This window comes from Homarus americanus, unplaced genomic scaffold, assembly GCF_018991925.1.
Source record: "Homarus americanus isolate GMGI-L3 unplaced genomic scaffold, GMGI_Hamer_2.0 scaffold52687, whole genome shotgun sequence".
Taxonomy (NCBI): Eukaryota; Metazoa; Arthropoda; class Malacostraca; order Decapoda; family Nephropidae; genus Homarus; species Homarus americanus.
Genome location: NW_024734362.1, coordinates 362,662 through 385,334, shown reverse-complemented (window position 1 = coordinate 385,334; position 22,673 = coordinate 362,662). Strand labels below are relative to the sequence as shown.

The following is a 22,673-nucleotide window of genomic DNA, read 5'->3' as shown; positions in this document are numbered from 1 at the left end:
TGTGTGTGTGTGTGTGTGTGTGTGTGTGTGTGTGTGTGTGTAGTCACCCAGTAGGCCTAGATAGGTTGTAAATATGGCCACAAGTGTTATACTTGAGGTTGAAGGAGTGTTGTAGAGGTTGAGGTAGGTTGTGATCCTCCTCAGGTAGACACAACATATGTCAGAGTTAGTAAAGAGTGGAGGGCCGGGGTCACCAACCCTCAGACAGGTGTACGGTGGTAGAAGGTCGTGGTTTAGTATCAAGTTGATCTCACCCCAACATACCCTGCACCGGGGACAGTGTGAAGGCCTGTTGTAGAACTGCAACTGTTGTATTGTTGTGGGCGGTCTTGAGATGCTGTGTTGGCGGTCACCACAAGTGTTGGAGCTCACTAAGGATACTACTGGAGATCATTAAGGGCAGTAATGAAGACGAGGAGGGGCAGTGGAGGAGGCCAACCTGTACCTTGACCTCCAGTGCAGCAGAAGCGGGCAGTTGCCCCCGACGTGTGGAGGAGAAGGAGGCAGCAGCGGCGCCACCGTCGAGGCTGACAATAGCGGGCGGTGGAGTACACAGGGGTGCGTGCTGGTGCTGCGTTTGTTCAGGCAAGTCAACGTCAGTTTCCAGTGGGCGTAGGTGGCTCGCTGTACCAACCACCAGCACGAACAACACACACCAGTCTAGTACATGTCTGGCCTCTGCTTCTCAAGGGGTCATACCTTAAATTTTCCCCCTAACTGGAGATGTGGGAAGGCCTATGAGTACCTAATTAAACCTACGACACAAAATTCATATTCTAAGAATCTCGAAAGATAGATTCCCCCACTAATTGGATATCTGAGAGTAAATCTACACGACTCGCTTAAGCTACGACACAAAAATGGATTCTGATTGGTTCACACATAAATTTTCCCCACAAAGATGGAGTCTCATTGGTGGGTGGAGGTTGTTTGTAACTACAGGTGTGAGGGGACATCTAACTGGCTCACCTGTGCTGAACCAATAAGTTAAGGGCAAGTCAGGGTCTAAGATACACTCAGACTGCCGTTAGTAGATCTGTCCTCTCGTCCACAGTTAAGAGAAACCGTATATAAAGGAATATTGGAGAGAGAGAGAGAGAGAGAGAGAGAGAGAGAGAGAGAGAATACGACAATAAAGACGAGACATGACATGAAACAAGATAAAAGAAAATGGATGAGGGAGAGAGAATGTGTGTGTGTGTGTGTGTGTGTGTGTGTGTGTGTGTGTGTGTGTGTGTGTGTGTGTGTGTGTATACAAAGCAGGTACACAGCAGCGTCGAGGAGGCAATACGACCAAGTACGACCTGCCTACCGAGGTGGAACCGGAGGAACGACCTTACCCTCCTCACCTTAATACCTATTCCCATTTTCTGCGTCACGCATACGGTCAACCTGCGTCACGCACTGTATTATGGCTGAACTAACACAAAATATTATTAAAGATGGCAACATTCTTAAGGGGTTATAACGTATCTTTGGGCGGCTTATCTCGTATACATTCCAACATGATTGACTTAAGAGTTAAATGGACAAAAAAACTACGAGTGTGTGTGTGTGTGTGTGTGTGTGTGTGTGTGTGTGTGTGTGTGTGTGTGTGTGTGTGTGTGTGTGTGTGTGTGTGTGTGTGTGTGTGTGTGATTAAGGCTGAAGGTAGATGGGTAGAGATAGATGGAGGGAATTGAGTGAGTTATGCTGGAAGGTGAGGAGGGGGGTGTGAGGAGGGGAGGGGTGGAGGTGTAGTAAGAGTTGGAGGACAGACAGAGTGAAGTGTCGGGGAGGAGGAGAAGAGGAGGGCCTGAACACCGTGGAGTGTACGTGTGTGTGTGTGTGTGTGTGTGTGTGTGTGTGTGTGTGTGTGTGTGTGTGTGTGTGTGTGAATCTTCTTGGATGATACCTGGCAGCCTGCTATCCTTTGTTGTGCTGTGAATATGTGATGTTTACAGCATGAGAGAGAGAGAGAGAGAGAGAGAGAGAGAGAGAGAGAGAGAGAGATTTATGGACTTAAACTATATAAAAAAAAACCTAGCTCCTGATGCCATTCGTACCCCCAAACACCACACACCAAAAAAAAAAAAATACCTCCTCCTCCATCAGGAAGAACCAACTGACCCCTACACTGTTATATCAAGCAGGAGTGTGTGTGTGGAGGAGGAGGTGAGGGCATTAAGGACTCTTGTATTACACTCAGGCTCTCCTCAGGGCTAACAGTATTGGACACAGCGTTCCCATGCACATTACCTCACCCTATGACCCTGGAGGGCGACCCCAAGCTTGTCCTGTGTGTGTTAAGCGGGCCCGTGTGTGTGTGTGTGTGTGTTAAGCGGGCCCGTGTGTGTGTGTGTGTTAAGCGGGCCCGTGTGTGTCTGTGTGTGTATTTGGATGATTATTGGTAACTGTGATTGGATGATTGTGGTTTAAGAGAGTGATTGTAAGCTGTGATTGGTTGGTCTTAACCTTTGGGTGAGTGACAGAATTGTGTGTCATTGTTGTTGTTGTTGTCAAGAGGTAACACGTGTGTACCTCATGACCCTGGGGCAGGAGGCATTGTTACCATGATACAAAGGGGGTGTTACCGTGATATGTAGGGGGTGTTACCGTGATATGTAGGGGGTGTTACCGTGATATGTAGGGGGTGTTACCGTGATTATGTGGGGTGTTACCCGTGATATGTGTGTTACCGTGATATGTGGGGGTGTTACCGTGATATGTGGGGGTGTTACCGTGATATGTGGGGGGTGTGATATGTGGGGGGTGTTACCGTGATATGTGGGGGTGTTACCGTGATATGTTACCGTGATATGTGGGGGTGTTACCGTGATATGTGGGGGTGTTACCGTGATATGTGGGGTGTTACGTGATATGTGGGGGTGTTGTGATATGTGGGGTGTTACCGTGATATGTTACGTGATATGTGGGGGTGTTACCGTGATATGTGGGGGATGTGATATGTGGGGTGTTACCGTGATATGTGGGGTGTTACCGTGATATGTGGGGGTGTTACCGTGATATGTGAAGTGTTACCGTGATATGTGGGGGTGTTACCGTGATATGTGTGTTACCGTGATATGTGGGGTGTTACCGTGATATGTGGGGTGTTACCGATATGTGGGGTGTTACCGTGATATGTTAGATAGTGTTACCGTGATATGTGGGGGTGTTACCGTGATATGTGGGGGTGTTACCGTGATATTGTGTTACCGTGATATGTGGGGGTGTTACCGTGATATGTGGGGGGTGTTACCGTGATATGTGGGGGGTGTTACCGTGATATGTGGGGTGTTGATATGTGGGGGTGGCGTGATATGTGGGGTGTTACTGTGATATGTGGGGTGTTGTGATATGTGGGGGGTGTTACCGTGATATGTGGGGGTGTTACCGTGATATGTGGGGGTGTTACTGTGATGTGTGATATGTGGGGGTGTTACCGTGATATGTAGAAGTGTTACCGTGATATGTGGGGGTGTTACCGTGATATGGGGGTGTTACCGTGATACTGTTACCGTGATATGTGGGGGTGTTACTGTGATATGTGGGGGTGTTACCGTGATATGTGGGGGGTGGTGTGGGGGTGTTACCGTGATATGTGGGGTGTTACCGTGATATGTGGGAGTGTTACCGTGATATGTGATATGTGGGGGTGTTACCGTGATATGTGGGGGTGTTACCGTGATATGTGGGGGTGTTACCGTGATATGTGGGGGTGTTACCGTGATATGTGGGGGTGTTACCGTGATATGTTTACCGACCGTGATATGGTGTTACCGTGATATGTAGGGTGTTACCGTGATATGTAGGGGTGTTATCGTGATATGTGGGGGTGTTAGATATGTGGGGTGTTACCGTGATATGTAGGGGGTGTTATCGTGATATGTGGGGGGTGTTACCGTGATATGTGGGGGGTGTTACCGTGATATGTGGGGGGTGTTACCGTGATATGTAGGGGGGTGTTACCGTGATATGTTTCGAGGCTTCTCTCCCTCACGACTCCATATTGTTTCATTTACAGTACTGACAGAACTGGACGGCCTCTCTCGCGACGCTGCAGTGGCCAAGTACGGCTCGGTAGGTCATGCAGTGAGGGTGCGGGAGGGCGCTGCGGCTGCACTCCACTACCTGCGGGAGACCAAGCCGCAGTCCCTCAAGTGTGTCACCTCCCAGGGTTCCGTGCTCTCCTCCACCACCTTCACTGCTGAAATGGACATGCCTGTGAGTATAAGGATCTTCTTCTATAGCTTCCTACCACTCTACTGTGACGACCTCTTACCACATCCTACTACCTCTACTACTTCCTTTGATCTCCTGCTACGACTTTCTTGTGACCTTATACGACTTTATGTGACCTGATACAATTTTGTGACCTATGACCTCCCGCATCTTACATATGGTAATTTATTAAATGGGCCCCAGTTCTTATCACTCCCGGTCCTGGTGGTCTAAAAGTATACTAATGACCCCAGTACAGTATATTAAGGACCCCCGTACAGTATATTAAGGACCCCAGTATACTAATGGACCCCGGTTCAATAGTCCCTAATTTAACCTTAAACAGTATAGCCATTACGTGACCCATTAATTTTTCTTTTATTAGGTTAACTTGAATACAATTAGGACTCATATGACCAACAACTGTAATAATTTTGTTCTCTGTTCTTTAATCCTTAACTGATATAACATTCGTAAAGTACAAAATGGGTGTTTATTCTTTGATTAATTTATCTATTGACACGTATTTATTTCTTTGTTGACAAATATCTGAATACTGACACATGTTCCGTCTACAGTCTTTGATATTTGTAACATCCCCCCCACCCCCTCCCTCTTAACTGGTGATAACAGTACGTTGTTTACTTAGGCTAGAGTCTCGGCATAAGTACGACTCCATTTTGTTTATTTTGTTGTTGTGTTATTGACCCTTTTAAGATAGGATTTTTATATAATTTTAAAGTCTGTCAAGGGTTAGGTCAGGTCACCTTACATTGGGTGCGTCAGACCAGGTGATGGTGGCACATATTGTGACAGTGTACAGTAAGTTGTGACCCTCGTCTGCGCGGTGGTATACATACAGTACAAAAGATAACTGAGAATGTAAACCACTTTGGTGTACATGGGAGTTTACAACACAATGCAGAATTTACAGAGTATACAGCCACTTGGTCCTGTTGTGGATGTGCTGGTGTTGGTAAGTAAAACAGCCACTACCTCTAGGCCAGGACCTCCCCCATCAGGCGGCCTTGTCAAGTGGTCCAGCTAACACTCCAGCATCTCGTGCTTACTGTGGTGCTTTCATTGTGGACGCTGAGTCATCATAACACTGCCACAAGTCTCCGATTAATTCTCTCGTCCCTGGAGATATAAGAATGTGTTTAGCTTACTGCTTAGCACAGATAAAAAATTACTTCCATAATGGCCAAGAGACTTGATAAGATGAAGATTACATTAATAAGTTCTGTTAATCATGGTTAGGGGGTGCGGCGGCCGAGTGGACACAACACTCATTTGCTGTCCTAAGGGTCATTGGCCTGCACCCTGCAACCCCACTTCACCCAACTGTGAATGTGTACCTACCTTTACAGTTGGGGAAGTAAAGGCAGTCGAGTACAGTGCCGCCCACACTGCCTTCCTGTGTACTGAAGGCTTTGTATTCAATTTGATGTATCCAGACTTAAACGGTCCGTCACACCACTGGAGGCTTTTTGGAGCTAAACCATCTTTGATGTTAGAATTGGATATAAAGTGTAGAACAGAAAAACTCGTAAAAACAACATCCACAGCCATCAGTGTACCAGAAGTGTTGGGTTCGGTTTTAGAGTCCGTAATAATGGTATTGTTTGTGATATACGAGTTTACTGAGGTAGTTAGGTGTTACTCGACTTGCCATACAGCAGCTATTATTATACAGTGCACCGCCGTGACAACTGGAAGGGGGGCGACCACAGAAACGCTTCATGATACCACAACAGTCTGTAGTTTTGTTCTTCCATTATATAAAGGTAGCGAGGTGAGGCGGTACGTGAGGTGGTTCTCACAGCCAACACCACGACATCACTATCATTTACAGTGTTCAGGAGGGACTACAGGAGAGTAAGTTGATTATCATGACGGAATATCTGGTGTAAGACTCATCATGGTAATAGGTCTTACGGTCCTTGGGTGGTAATATGTTTCTCTTGTGGTATAAAAGAACTGAGTTTGAACTAAAGCTCTGGACACAGACTTAGTTCTGTTTCTCCATTGTGGTGCAAATGGCATTGAGCTTCAGGCGGACCACCAGAACAATGGATGGAAATACAGTAATTAAGTCTCGTTAAATGATGAATGTACCTGTACAGTATTTTATGTTCAGAATATCTGCTATTTAAGATGTAAAGAATGACTCCTACTGTACACTCTGTTTTTTTATATTAGTTGAACATAACTGCACTTCAGCAACAAAGGCCTTTAAGTGGGTATTCTTTATTAATAAATGCGTTAGTAATCGACACTTAAAGATTTTGAAATAATCATATCTTTTTTGTGTATGAGTAATAAAAAAAATGCTTGTTCTAACAATATTTTGCTTGCCGACGTCCTGACAAAAGTACAAAGTTGTTATGATGCAGCACACCAGCCAGGGTTCAACATTATCGCCCCCCCCCCCCTCTCTTCCGTAATGCTAACTGGGATGTCAACGCTACCTGGCAGGAAGGTCACAGGTGGTCAACACTAGCTAGCAGAGAGGTCACAGGTTGTCAACACTAGCTGGCAGGAAGGTCACAAGTGGTCAACACTAGTTAGCAGAGAGGTCACAGCAGGTCAACACTAGCTGGCAGGGAGGTCATGGGAGGACACAGGTGGGCGTTGGCTAACAGACCCCTTCATGTTGTAAGATACTGTAGGATCTTGCAAGACACGTAGAAGGAGCAGTCATGCGGCAAGGATTATGAGCTGGAGGAGAAGGAGAAGAAGAGGAGGAAAGAAATAGGTGTAGAAGAGGGGAAGGGGGAAGTTAAAGAAGTAGAAGGAGGAAGGGGGGGAAGGAAAAGGATGTTAAAGGAGGTGGAGTAGAAGGGAAGCATTACTGGTTAAGAAGAGAAAAAAGAAGAAGAGAGAGTTGTAGGCCAAGACCATGACTCTAGTTAATACAGCCTACGTCAGATGAACATATACCTGCTGGTTGCTCACACTGGCGCTCATTTTATAATAGGAACAGTCATATGTAAGAAGCTGTTTCACGTTAGTTGTACTTACCTGGCCATAACTTAACCAAATATAACCTAAGCTAAACTAACAAAATCTAACCTAACCTAAATTAAACTAGCTGAATCTAATTTCACTTAAACTAACAAAGTCTAATTTAATTTAACCTTAATTTAAGCTAACATAACAAGCTAACCTAACCTAACATGACCTGGCTGTGCTGTTTCTGGTGTAAGACTTGGTTAAGGAAGTGAGAATGCATTCACGGGGTCGTCGCCTCTGACCACACTATGTTTACCTTACACCGGGTTGCCTGCCTCTTCCTCTGGATCATTACCCAGATGTGGAATTCTCACCTGGCCACGCCCACCACCTAGCCACGCCCACCACTTAGCCACACCTACTGCTTACTGTGCTCCTGGCAAGAAAAATGTGAAATTACATAAATGATCATTAGCAAGACAAATGACCCATGTTATTTTTTTCTTCACCCCCTCTCCTCCTCCCTGGGTCCATAATGAGCGTGAGAAGGAGGATCTGTAGTCACATTGGCTAGATTCCCGGGGCACCCAACTGTAAATGGGTACCTAACTTTACAATTGAGGGAAGGGGAGGTGGTCGAGTTCAGTGTCGGCCTCGCTGCCTCCTTGTGTACAGTGTGATTTATAAGACTGATGAGCTAAAGTCAAAGTATTTTTTTTTTAACTGGTTGACTGAGTTCACTGTTATTTGAATATATATTTTTAAAAAGATTTCAACGTTTCTTAAATCAAGGACCATAATCTAAAGATGTTATCATCCTGAGGTGCTGAAATTATGTTTCTATTACGCTCACACTTGAGGTTATCGCATCTACACCCCCCTCGATGAAGCGTGTCCAAATCAGGTCTGGTAAATGATGTTATCTCACAACCTACCAAGCCAGAAAAGTTAACTCGCTGCGTAAAATTAGCATTGTTGTGATACCTGAACCGTAAGTGGGCGTGTGTTGTCCTGTCATATGGCTCATGCAGAGACCCTGAACCTGTTCTTCAGTTATCTCAGGTCCTTAAAACATTTCCTATAATGCAGTCTGACTTATCATAACCATCCCCCCAAAAACCAAATTTCACCCTTAATCCTTTACTAAATCCTACAACCTATATTTTCCACCTTTCTTAATCCTATCTCTTCCTTACATTACATAAGACATCCTGAAGTACAGTTTATCTAATGTCTTTTGTTTCTTCTGTTGATTTATAGTTTATGATGGTCCTTCTCTCACTCAGTCTTCCTTGGATACTTCTCAGTGTTACTTTAGTTCCCTCTCAGTGTACAGTAGATGACCCAACTGTACCTACCTGACCTTGTTCTCTTTGTCGACCTGACTTTGCTGTTATTCTACCCGACTATATTATGTTTGTCTACCTGACTTTACTGTTGTTTTACCTGACCTTACTCCGTTATTCTTTCTGACCTTCCTGTGAGAAAATGGCAAGCGTGTTAGAGTGAAAAGGGAGTCGACATCTGCAGCTCCCAAATTACAATCTTTATCCCCCCCCCCCAAAAAATAAAAAATTTAACCAAACCTTCAAACAAGCTCGAGAGTTTCAAGTCGGGTGAACACGACAGCGGGGATTAAACTCGCTGGCGTGAAGACGATTCAACAACACTTTACCACCACATTCTGAGGAACATGTAACTGTATGTTATAATGTATTTCTGGAAACTCATTCATGCTCACCGCTCCAGAACTATGCTAAGTGAGATGGGTGTGTTGAGCCAGAGGGAGAATATCAATACACATTGATACTGAAGACTGTGTGCAGGTGGGTGACTGTGTGGTGTGTTTGCATGTAAGTTAGGTGAGGAACACATGAGAGGGGGCTGTATTAGAATACCTACCCATGGAGTCAGTGTTGTAACATGTGGGATGATGGAATACCTACCCATGGAGTCAGTGTTGTAACAGATGTGGGGTGATGGAATACCTACCCATGGAGTCAGTGTTGTAACATGTGGGATGATGGAATACCTACCCATGGAGTCAGTGTTGTAACATGTGGGGTGATGGAATACCTACCCATGGAGTCAGTGTTGTAACAGATGTGGTAACAGAATGAACTGCCAACAACCTCTTCCTGTTGTTTTATTATGAGTCAGTATTAGTTTTCTGAATCATAGAGACATATTCACCTTTATTGCTCAAGGGTCCTATGAATAATATAGTTGTTTAGTACTTAATCTGTATTGTCCTTCTGGCAGGATGCAACCAATGATGACAAGATCCTGTCATGCTGTGTCCACTTCTGCAGCGACACTACCCAGCGTCGACCCATCAAAGGTGATCTACTATGAGTGAACCAAAGTCAGTTAAACCTTTAGAAATTAATATGCATAATGACAATCAAGAACTGCTTTAGCCACCCCATAACAAAGGTATGGTGATAATTTAAGATCTCCCTTACCCAGCTGGTGTCCGGCGGCTATACCGGGAGGTGGTCCTCTTGACGGAAGACCGCAATTTGAGGGTGAAGGCTCATGCTCGTGATGTACCGGTGCGAGATCTTCTGGACTTCGCGCACTGGGCGGGAGTGAGGTGAGGTGTGGGTGGTGTAGCCAGGTGCCACCCAGTCACCACGGTCTCTGCCAAACAGTACTGCTCTGCTGCACACCTTGGTGAGTACACTACAAACATGACATCATGTACATACTGTACAGTGATCCCTCGGTTATCGAGCACAATCCGTTCTAGAAGGTTGCTCGTTAACCGAAACCATTGCTTCAATGGGTTTTTGGGTAATTGGTTCCAGCTCACCGAAAATTGCCTAAATTCAACAAAAAAGGTAGTAAAGTACACTTACTTTGAGGTGTGTATGTAGAAGGCTCCTGGATGATGATGATGATGATGATGATGGGAATTAGAATGGGGGTGGAGGAGAAGGGAGAAGAGATGGCATTGGGGTGGAAGAGAAGTCACCCCATGGTGCCATTTCACCCATAAATTTTAGTTCTCTTGGTGTAATTCAAGATTATTTTCTTTAAATCAACACTGCACTGCATTATATATTGTCAATATGTAAAATAAATTTCAAAATGACCAATAATTTGCTTGTAAACACAGAAAAAAAGCATTTAGTTGAAGAGAGTCTCAAGCAAGATGTTACCTCCACTGAAAAGACACAAAGACTGACACCTGTATGCTGTGTTGGCATGCCACAAACTAGTGACCTTACCTTCAATTATGTTCAATAATTGTTAAAATGACTAAAAAATTTAATATTAAACTTTTAAAATTATTGAATTGTATAAACTTCTTGATATTTACTAAAAGGGTAAGGAATTTAAGCCCCAGAACCGATTACTGTATTGGCAGACTAATACTACAGCTGGTGGACCACCAAATGCAAGCTAAAACATGTGGAGGTCGGCTCGTAAGAAACTCGTTAATCGAGGGATTGCTCGTTAACCGAAGTTAAGAATCTTATGGAAGGTAACTCGTTAACCGAAATCTCGTTAACCGAGGCGCTCGTTAACCGAGGGACCACTGTACTTGGTATGGGTTACAAATGTTTATTGAAATTGAATTCCATTTTGAAGTTTTGAAACTGAACTATCTGCACATCTATTTACTGATATTGATATTGTGGTTAGATAGTTGTCTTAATACAACCATCCTGGATGCTGGTATAACTTAAACTAATGGGTTGTGTTGTCAGACCATAAAAGATACAATACTGATAGAACCTTAATCCCAAGATTCAGACTCATGAATCTGAAGCATTTAAGGACAGAATTTAGCACTGCTGTCTACTGCTTCGGGTTCACAAGTTTGAATCTCTGGGTTCGTGGACCAGCAGAAGAGGCGACTGTATAATACGAGCCATCCTATTTGAGGAAATATCTGGATTCAAGGTTTTCAGATGTGGGTTTTTTGTGTAAATTAAAGATTTTAACATTCACCTCATGGCCAGCTGTTGTGGTGACTGGAGAGAGGAAAGGGTAATGGCAGGGGTAGAGTTGGACCCACAAGGCTATACTGGCATCACTGGCTTAGTAGGGTGTGTCATAGGAGGGAAGATCAGCTAAAACTAATGGCCCATCACTTTTTTGGTAGATTTTAGTGTATATAAACAGAAAATAATTTCAGTTTCAATATTTTGCAACCTTTTGCTAGGTAAATTTTAGCGTGAAATTTATCGAAAATCTAACGTACAGCTGCATTAGTGCATTACAATTAAATAGTGAACATTGCTTTCTGACTTCATTCTTTAACAACCCAACTAACAATATTTTTTTCTGTTTCAGATTCTGATGCATTTATAAGTTGATAATATTTGCGATGGCTGCTTGTGTCAGGACGAGGAACCAAAAATCCAGCCATCTCAGTCACTATCTTGGGTCTGGGAGAGAGCTCCTGAAGTCGGAGTTGCCTACATTGAGAGATGCTTTGAGATACGGTGTTTTAATCAGGCAAATCAGTGAAAAGAACCAAAGAACTTACACAAACAAAGACATTGCCAGTGATATGACCAAAGCTGTCTTGGCACAGTACACTCTGGCTAACGCTCAGCTCAAGCCTCCAGTCATAACAAGTCAGAAGAAGATTAGTGAGAGACTGCTAGCCAGTTGGGAAAAGGCAAGAGATATCTCTCTTGGGAGAGGAAAATTTGCAGTTAAGGACAGCTTTGCCAAGCAACTGGACCAGTTATTTGACATAATTACTTGCAAGTGCCCAATTGTTCTCTGTCCTGAGTTTGGATGCGATCGTGACTGTAAATCCGAGGCCCACATCTCCTGTATTTGCAAGCGTGAACTGAAGATTCCTGTGATCGAACTGGCATTTGTCAAAGCACAGAGAGAGAAGACTGGCAGTATAGGGGCTCTCATGATTTCTAGCCAAGATATTCCGGAGTCCAAGAGACAGGAGGCTGCCACAGAGAGACAGAAGAGGAGAAGAGTTGCCGAGGAAAAGAGACTTGAGAAGGCCCAGGGTGAGGTAAAAAAGGCCGATGATTGGAGTCAAGCTGATTCAGAGTTTAATGACTTCCCCATGGCTGATCCGAGTGCTGACCAGGAGAATGGTGACTTTGTCCCTAACCCAGAAAATAATGATCCCAAACCTTCCAGGCATAAGATTCGAAATAGGAAAGATATCGAGCATAGCTCTGGCCAGCATGCGACACCACACTGGTCTCAGAGAAACTGCAGAGATAGCAACAGCTGCCTGGATTGACGGTGGTTTGATAACACCTGATGATGTTCACCTGGTGATAGATCATAACAAAGTAAGGAGAGCTCAGGAGAAACTTGTCAGTAACCTAGAAGAGGAGTTTGATAAGGGGATAAGAGAAAATGGAATCAATTGTTTGTTCTTTGATGGGAGAAGGGATGACACTAAAGTGTTCATGAAAGTTGGAGATTCTGACAAGTTGTTCCCTGCCATGGTGAAGGAGGAACACTACTCCTGCTGCAGTGAACCAGGAGGGAAGTATTTGTGGCATTTCACTCCAGAGAAAGATGACATCAGGAAACCAGCTGAGATAGTGGCAGATAACATTGTGAACTGGCTCAGAGAGAGGAACGTAGACCAGACCCTGCAGGCCATTGGAGGGACAGCACCAACACGAACACAGGGTGGCAAGGGGGGTCATACAGTGGATAGAGCGGAAGATTGGGAGGAAGCTGGTCTGGATTGTTTGTGACCTCCACACCAACGAGTTGCCACTCAGACATCTGATCCAGGAGCTGGATGGCAAGACTCTTTCAAACAACAGATGGTCTGGTCCTCTTGGCAAGATGCTGGACTCTGCCACTGAGTTAGAAATAAATCCGAGCTTTGAAAAATCACAGTTGGCCCTCCACTCGTTGAGCTTGCACATACTGTCATTGACGACCTGAGTACTGACCAGTACTATGGTTACATGATTTGCAGTGCCATCAAAACTGGGGTCATGCCTGATAGACTTGCTTACCTGCAGATAGGTCCAGTCTCACATTCTAGGTGGCTCACAACGGCTCTCAGGTTCTGCAGAATTTGGGTGCTCATCATAAACTGAAAGGGAACCAGCTTCACAACCTGAGACTTATTGTCCAATTCATCGTGAGTGTCTACTTGCCAAATTGGTTCAACACCAAGGTCATCGTTCTCCGAAGGTCCGAGGCATGTTCTCTTCCAGCTTGAGCTCCTGAGGAGTCAGCCAAGGAAGGTTGTTCAGATTGTGGAGCAGACTGTGAGGAGATCTTCCTGGTATGCTCATCCCGAGGCAGTTCTGCAGACAATGCTCTGCAGTAAGGATGAGGAGGAGAGAAGAGTGGCAGTCAAAAGATCTTGGATATGAGACTTATGAGAGGATCTGGGCATGACGAATCCTTCAGGGTCAGGAAGACTCCTGAAGTCAATCTAGGTGCCAAGACCCTCACTGATCTCATAGATCTGGATAACATCCAGGCTGGCAGTGAGCCCCTCTTACCTGCAGCCTCACCAATTCAAGTCAGAGCTTTCCTGGACAACCCCATGCATGTCCCTGCCTGGCCCTCGCACACCCAGAGTATAGAGCGTTGTGTACAGCAAGTGAGCGAGGCCAGCAGTCACGTGTACAGCCAGGAGAGGAGGGAAGGCTACATCCGAGCTCAGGTGGTCAGCAGGGAGGTGATGAGTAGAAACAGAAGCAAGAAAGACATGTTCTCTATGGTGTGCAGCAACACCGGGTCGTAGTAGTAAAACCGTTTTTTGTATTTAATGATTTTGTTTTCTAAAGGAATATTAAATTTAATAAATGTGTCAAGATCATTCGTTTCACTATTCTGGATCATTTTCATCCTAATAAATTAACCTGATACATTTATTTTACTTTAAATAAGCTATTTAGTGGTGTTGCAAAAAAGGTGGGAATACTGAATTTTCATAAGATTTGCTAAAAATTTACCTAGCAAAAAATGAAACTTTTCAAATCTGAAGATATCACATGATTCTGCACATAGAACTACATCATTAATACCATGGGCCGATTTCAAACTCAAAAACAAATTGCCTCCCGTATGACACACACCCTACTGGCTTAGCATAGTGACTAGAAGAAATACCTCCATAGTGATATCAAAGTAAGGTCCCCCAGCTATCAAAATAAGGTCTCAGCAATCAAAAATAAGGTCTCAGCTATCAAAATAAGGTCCTGTGCCAACAAAATAAGGTCTCAGCTATCAAAAATAAGGTCTCGGGCTATCAAAGTAAGGTCTCAGCTATCAAAATAAGGTCTCAGCAATCAAAATAAGGTCTCAGCTATCAAAATAAGGTCTCAGCTATCAAAATAAGGTCTCAGCTATCAAAATAAGGTCTCGGCTATCAAAATAACGTCTCAGCTATCAAAATAAGGTTTCAGCTATCAAAATAAGGTCTCAGCTATCAAAATAAGGTCTTGGCTATCAAAATAAGGTCTCAGCTATCAAAATAAGGTCTCAGCCATCAAAATAAAGTCTCACCTGTCAAAATAGGGTCTCAGCTATCAAAAGAAGGTCTCAGCCATTCAAAATAAGGTCTCAGCTGTCAAAATAAGGTTTCAGCTATCAAAAGAAGGTCTCAACCATCAAAATAAGGTCTCAGCTATCAAAATAAGGTCTCAGCTATCAAAAGAAGGTCTCAGCCATCAAAATAAGGTCTCAGCTATCAAAATAAGGTCTCAGCTATCAAAATAAGGTCTCAGCTATCAAAATAAGGTCTCAGCTATCAAAATTTGGTCTCATATATGAAAATAAGGTCTCTAGTGAGGTGTTATCTTACTGATGTTGCAGGTGTGGGCAGAGTGAGTTGCATAGTTGTCGGGTGATGTCGTGAAGGAGCAACGCGGCATCAACCAATCAGCAGTCAGTCCCGGACATTTACGTCCCTGTAACTGCCTCTCACTTTAACCTATTTAACAAAACCAAAGTGGTTATCATTTCATTCACATATTACAGGTATGGTGATTAGAGGGTTTTTTTAGTACATCTGAAAAATGTTTTATTTGGGTTGATATTTTCTCAAAGCTTAATTAATTTTTTTTTTTTATTGTGAACTTATGTTGATGTAGATTAAGATGAGGAAGTTCAGCAATTCATCTGTAGCTGCACATGCTACATGGCTTCATTTTTAAGTTTTGGTTTTGGTTTTAATGTGAGAGTAAGTCACATAAGAATGTTGTTACTGATCTTTATGTGAGTTTCTGTGGCTACTGTTGACCTGCTTTACCAGTGGGGTGATGCACACAGACACACACTAACAGCAGGTGTGTGATAGTTGGTCCTCAGTCAGCCTCTGTCTTCTCAAACTAGATGCAGAAGTACAACTAATGATTCCAGAAAACTTCTTTATTGAGGATGAGTGGGTTATTTTATTACATCACATCCAATGTTTGGTGGGATAATTTAGTGTGTATGTGTGTATATTCATTCCAAAATTGTATAAGTGTCTGCATGTATATACAGTAAGTTGCTTTTCACCATTTTAAGATTGATTTCTTTGAAAATTTACATCAAGCAGCATGATTTTACAACCCTTTTCTATTACTACAGTTCAGTACAACACCTGTGAGCCTCTGAGTAGAAAGTTAAGTGGCTTATGTTTATGATTTTATTCTGTAATATGTTTCTGTGGACATTTTTTAGTTACAATAATGTTGTTTGAAAATTGGTTATAAAGTCAATCCTGTTAACCCTAAGAGAAGTGATTGAGTTAATTACAATAAGGAAGTACTGTACATAGTAGTAATTTACTTTTTCTAATTTTTTTATATAAAAATTCCAATAATTATCCCTTAATAATAAAATAATGATATTGATTTGAGTAACTTGTAACCTATTTTCTCCCAAGACTTGAGTAGATAATAAAAGATTTATTTTATCATTGTTATCATCAGTAGATTAAAAAATTTGTTTTTGCTTATATCACGGCTTAATGCATTTCTCAGACAGATATTATTCCTTGGTTCAGTAATTAGCAAGGAGCTGTTTTCAATTCTTAGTAGTTTATTGTGCATTCCCAGACACATGTTTCACTTTTGTGGGTGTTGGCCCAACACTACGGTATTTTACCCTGGATAAGTTATGTTTGGTCACGTAACCTCCTGTCCTGGCCGAGTCATATACGGTCTTGGAAAAAAGTCCCATCTCCATCTCATCCATAAACCCTGATACTTCTGAACCTGTCTCCGAGACGTCACCCATCGTTAGGCCTATAGGTGGTGCACTGTGTGATGTATTGGATTCACGAGTCTCTGGGTTCATGGATGAGACGGAGGACTGACAGGACTATTTTCCTGCGTGTATGAGCTTGTAATTTATATTTCTCTTGCTTTAGCTGTACAGTGTCTTGAGTTGCTGGAAGAGAAGCCTTGATGAAATGATCAAGAAATTCTGTGTTTTGTGTTTATGTTTTTGTAATGTATTATACTTGATATTCTTAATGTACAGGATGTCTGAAAAGTTCCTGCCTGAAGGGAGTACAATACAGTACTCGGTATATTTTTAGATGTACAGCACTGTTAGAAAAATTTATTGTTTCTATCTGTATGTGTAATATTCTGTATATAGTAATGACTTACATACACAAACATATAATTAATTTTTCTAACAAAGTTCTGCCAAAGATAGACTGAAAAATGTAATTGCTTGAGGAAGATATTTTTCAAACATTCTGGACATAATGATATCAGGAGTACAAAATTCCGCGGTGTACACAAAAACTTTTAGGACCTGATTAAGAGTAGGATTGGAAGGTTTGGTTCATTATCCCACACTGGGTATATTTTCCTTAAAGATGAAGTATTTTCTCAATAAATGTGACTATGGCAATTTGTACTTGATATTTATTTATCCGAGGATGTGTTGGAAAAAAATATTAGCCCGTAATGAATAGTAATTAGTGTGGTCGTTGTGGTACAGTGATACGAGCCTTCTGATGCGTCCACAATTAAAAGAAAGTTTTATTTCCCAACATATCCAGTAATTATATATTGATAGGCATAACTGTGTAAATACTGTATTTCTTATAATAAAAATTATCAAAAGTGTTTTCCTGCTCTTCCTAAACCGCTACACCAATATTCTCTCATCTTTTACAACACAGCCGTCAAGTGGTGTCTTACTGATGAAGTGTTTTCATTTGTATTTTTGTCAGTATAAACTTTTTAAGATGAAAAGAAAACATCATCCTTTGAGACTATCTTTTTCTTGGCTGTTCAGATGGTTGATTGTACACACACACACACACACACACACACACACACACACACACACACACACACACGTAGACCACAAGTTACGAAGTTTCATTTAAATTTTTTTTGAAGTTATGAAGCAAATTTTTTTCCCCGCTTTTTGGTTTACAAATAAAAAACCCAATTTTTTCCCCTCGGCATCAGAATACTGTATACTGAGATACTGACAAAACATCTCAGGGTTGGTCAAATTATAAAGATAATTAAACTAAAAAACAATGTACAGTATTAAGAGAGAGTAACTAAGTTAAAATTAAAATAGTGTCTTAGTTATGATGGCTCACAGGACCGCTACATGACGTAGTGGCAAGATGTTGACTCAAGATATTTTGTCTGTGGGAACGCTGATGTGTTTAGTGTCTCAGAGTTTGATCTAATGATGGGGAACTAAAGATAGTTGAAGCATTAATATTATTCCAAAGTAATATATAAATTATGCTAAAATATTCCCTTTTTTATTATTACTGGGCACCAGTTTGGTTACTTATTTAATGTTAATTTTTCCATCATGAATCAGTGGAGAGAATAAAATGTTCAGTGAATCAGGTTAGGTTTTTTCTTCAGATAAAACCTCATCAAAAATCAAATCAAGTGAAAATATTACATATCAAAATAAAACAGGATACATAGACTTATTGTTGATGCGTCACTTCCAAATTAAAATCATCTATCTTGGCTGGGGGTCGACTCACACTGCATCATAACCAGTGGTTCAGTTTCTTAGTAACTTCTTTGTCCTTTACAGTTGAAGTCTTGTTTATCCTAATGAAACATGAAAATTTTGTGGTTATTTTAGCCTCCAAAACATGTACAGTTGTCCACAGGTATAGTGTTCCACCCCTCAGTGACCTCTCCGAACATGTGGCCAACAAAATACTTTTTCGGTAAAATTTATACTCAAGATCTGCGCTGAGTAATATGATAGATGTAATATATGTAAAGAAGGTTCGACTATGATCCCGACGTTGCCACGTGTTCGTAAAGACCAATGGCATAGTGTACGTAGAGTAGAAAATAGAAACTACTCCTAATGATGAAAATGGATCACACAATGATTGGATGATAATAGTGACTTAAAACATAACATTCACAGAGCTTAATAAAAACAGTCAACATGATTCAGACAGTGAATGGATGATAGGACCAACTATAGCTAGAACCTAATACAGTAGGTATTGGTCTCCCAGAACACAGTGAATGCAACTGGTCACTGATATGGATGAGGTTCTTTAAGACAGTGCATAAGTGAGTAACTTTCTTCATGACTGTGTCTACCCACAGGAGACCCACCCAGGTAGTGTGTCAGGAAGAGCCTCGGCATAACTAAACACAAGGAACATATGAAGAAACACAACAACAGTACAGTACCATACAGGTAAGAGTTCTGTTATTTGCTGTACATGGCAGTTATGACAATTTCTTTAAGTGTCAGTATGAATAGTTTTATTTGGTGTTTTGTTCATATCCTAAGTCTATGTAAAATAGTATTTTGATTTTATTTAATGTACCTAAGAGTGGTAGTAACTCTCGACAGGAGCTGCCATGCACAGGCCAACCGGCCTATTGCAGACTCCTTATGTTCTTATGTTCTTATGTCAGTTAATTTTGTAATTATTATGTATTACTGTACAGTACTATGGTAATATAATTTTAATAGATGGTAGTTAGCATTTCATGCTAGGGGCTGTGGGAGGCTGCTAGGGGTGTGGGAAGCTGCTAGGGGCTGTGGGAAGCTGCTAGGGGCTGTGGAAGGCTGCTAGGGGCTGTGGAACGCTGCTAGGGTTTGTGGAACGCTGCTAGGGTTTGTGGGAGGCTGCTAGGGGCTGTGGAAGGCTGCTAGGGGCTGTGGAAAGCTGCTAGGGTTTGTGGGAGGCTGCTAGGGGCTGTGGGAACCTGCTGGAAGCTGTGGGAGTAAGCTAGGGGCTGTGGGGCTAGAGGGGCTGTGGGAGGCTCCTGGGGGCTGTGGGGAGGCTGTTGGGGAGCTATGGGGAGGCTCTTAGGGCTGTGGAAAGCTGCTAGGGGCTGTGGAAGGCTGCTTGGTTTTGTGGGAGGCTGTTGGGGGCTGTGGGAAACTGCTGGAAGCTGTGGGAGTAAGCTAGGGGCTGTGGGAGGGTTGATAGGGGCTGTGGGGAGGCTGCTAGGGGCTGTGGGAGGCTGGGGGGACTATGGGAGGCTGTTGGGGGCTGTGGGAACCTGCTGGAAGCTGTGGGGTAAGCTAGGGGCTGTGGGAGGTTGATAGGGGCTGTGGGGAGGCTGCCAGGGCTGTGGGGCTGTTGGGGATCTGTGGGAGGCTATGGGGTCTGTGGGAGGCTGTTGGGGTCTCTGGGGAGGCTGCTAGGGAGCTGTGGGAGGCTGTGGGGTCTGTGGGGAGGCTGCTAGGAGTGTGGGAGGCTGCTAGGAGCTGTGGGAGGCTGCTAGGGGTCTGTGGGAGGAGCTGCTGGGGTCTGTGGGGAGGCTGCTGGGGCTGTGGGAGGCTGCTAGGGTCTGTGGGGAGGCTGCTAGGGGCTCTGTGTGGGGTCTGTGGAAGGTCTAGGGGTCTGTGGGAGGCAGCTGGGGGCTGTGGGGCTGTGGGGTCTGTGGGGAGGCTGCTTAGGGTCTGTGGGGAGTATTGGGGTCTGTGGGAGGCAGCTAGGGGGCTGTAGGGAGGCTATTAGGGGTCTGTGGGGAGGCAGCTAGGGGCTGTGGGAGGCTAATTAGGGGTCTGTGGGGAGGCTGCTGGGGTCTGTGGGAGGCTAATGGGGTCTGTGGGGGCAGCTAGGGCTGTGGGGGGCTAATGGGGTCTGTGGGAGGCTGCTAGGGGCTGTGGGGAGGCTGCTAGGGGCTGTGGGAGGCTGCTAGGGGCTGTTAAATTTATCATAACCTAGAGCTTTTACAGAAGGGATCAAACACAAAGATCACAATTGCTGAAAAAATGTCCACGAAATTACCCTGAGACTTAACTATAGGGGGGGGGGGTTGAGTTCCTTCAGTCTCAGTTAGGACAAAAATTAGACGTAAGAAATTTTGAGAACCCAAACTTTGGATTCTGTCTATACTTCCCCTTACTAGACCATCAGGTGTAGTAAGTGAACGCCCCCGCGGCCTCCAGTTAAACGACCCCCCACAGCACTAAACGATTTCTATTTTTATCTTCCTTTTTTATTCATAATGATATAACTCTTATTTATCTTGGCCATCCAGTATTAGGTGCTCACAGAACCATAACTAAGCGCTATTATCCCAGGCGTGTATCCAGGGACTTCACCTTTATTGAAATATAAAAAATGGTGATAGGCGGTCAAACATTGTGACGTCAGACAAACGCAGGAGTAGCTCACTTGTATTCACGAACGCACGACTGCTCGGTCTTGTGTACATATGTGGCGTCGCACACGATGCTCTCATTATTGTACGGCGCGCTGCTGCTGCCTGTCTCCTCCTCCTCCTGCTCCTCTACATTCTCCTCGCATATACTTTCACAATATGAACCAACAAAGTAAATTCACAACGTCTGTTACATGTACTGTATACTCGTGTATATATATATATATATATATATATATATATATATATATATATATATATATATATATATATATATATATATATATATATATATATATTCATGTAGATCACAATTAAATGTGATAAGATAAATCTTGGAAAAGGTGCCCGTTGTTTCCCTTTCCCCGTGTGATTTTATCAAGATATATATATATATATATATATATATATATATATATATATATATATATATATATATATATATATATATATATATATATATATATATATATATATATATATATATATATATATATTATTGTCTAGGGATAACTGGTTCATTGTTTTTTACAGCCTCTAACATCCTCCAACACCCCCTAGCACCCTCCTACAGCCCCGAACACCCTCCCACAGCCTCTAACACCCTCCCACAGCCTCTAACACACTCACACAGCCCCTAACACCTTCCCACAGCCCCCTAACACCTTCCCACAGTCCCTAACACCTTCCCACAGCCTAACACCTTCCCGGTCCCTAACACCCTCCCCAGCCTCTAACACCCTCCCACAGCCCCTAACCTTCCCCAGCCTCTAACACCCTCCCCAGCCCCTAACACCTTCCCTTCCCCTACAGTCCCTAACACCTTCCCACAGCCCCTAACACCTTCCCACAGTCCCTAACACACTCCCACAGCCCCAACACCCTCCACAGCATCTAGCACCCTCCCACAGCCCGTAACACCCTCCCCTAACACACTCACACAGCCCGTAACACACTCACACAGCCCCTAACACCTTCCCACAGTCCCTAACACCTTCCCACAGTCCCTAACACCTTCCCACAGTCCCTAACACCCTCCCACAGCCCGTAACACCCCCAACTTCCCCTAACACCCTTCCACAGCCCCTAACACCCTTCCACAGCCCCTAAGAATGGACGTAGGTGGTGGTGCATGGCAGGAGAGAGAGAGAGAGAGAGAGAGAGAGAGAGAGAGAACCACAACACACACACACTGCCTGAAGACTAACCGGTGTATTGTTGACATAGGAGTACTGTAGTGTGGTATGTGACAGCTGTTAACATGGACGGACCTGCTGACATGTATATTTAGTATGCAAAGTGTATTAATGTAACGTGTGGTGAGTCAAGGTGGGCGATGAGAATTATATATCGTGTTGCGTATGTGAAGGATGTATGTGGATGATGGGGATGATGACGTTTGTGGATGTTGAGGATGATGTGGATGTTGAGGATGTGTGTGTGTGTGTGGATGTTGAGGATGATGTGGATGTTGAGGATGATGTGGATGTTGAGGATGATGTGGATGTTGAGGATGTGTATGTGTGGATGTTGAGGATGATGTGGATGCGACATTGGAGGAAAAAACGAGAAGATTTTGAGATTTATGATAGAGTACAGAAGAATAGTTTCCCCTGAATCAGAAAACGAAAATGAATATAAAAAGCCGGAATAAATGGATAATGATTTATACAGAGAAAACGGGAAACCACGAAGCATAAATGACCAGAAAAGGTTAGAAAGAAAATGATAAAAAAAAATGAGAATGAATAATTAGGAAACGAAGATATTCAGAAACAAACAAAAAGTAGTTGTAGAAAATAATCAATAACAGAAAATATAATGAAAAATGTAGATCATCTGAAAATAAGGCACTTTGTACCTTACCCAACTGAACCCGAACCAAACCAAACCAACCCAAACCGATCCGACCCAAACCGATCCGACCCAAGCCGATCCGACCCCCCTTAACCAGCACTAAAA

General features: G+C 43.3%; 1 protein-coding gene across 1 annotated transcript in view; it reads left to right on the top strand.

Annotated features, from left to right (window-relative positions):
• LOC121870224 (telomerase-binding protein EST1A-like) overlaps positions 1 to 17,201 on the top strand; it is a 41,688-nt gene extending 24,487 nt beyond the window's left edge. Inside the window, exons 3-6 of the mRNA XM_042372000.1 lie at positions 4,007 to 4,206; positions 9,421 to 9,499; positions 9,628 to 9,834; positions 14,947 to 17,201. Of these exons, the coding sequence (XP_042227934.1) occupies positions 4,007 to 4,206; positions 9,421 to 9,499; positions 9,628 to 9,758 (410 nt within the window). The 3' untranslated portion in view covers positions 9,759 to 9,834; positions 14,947 to 17,201. The remainder of the gene's footprint in view (positions 1 to 4,006; positions 4,207 to 9,420; positions 9,500 to 9,627; positions 9,835 to 14,946) is intronic.
• Positions 17,202 to 22,673: the final 5,472 nt, after the last annotated feature.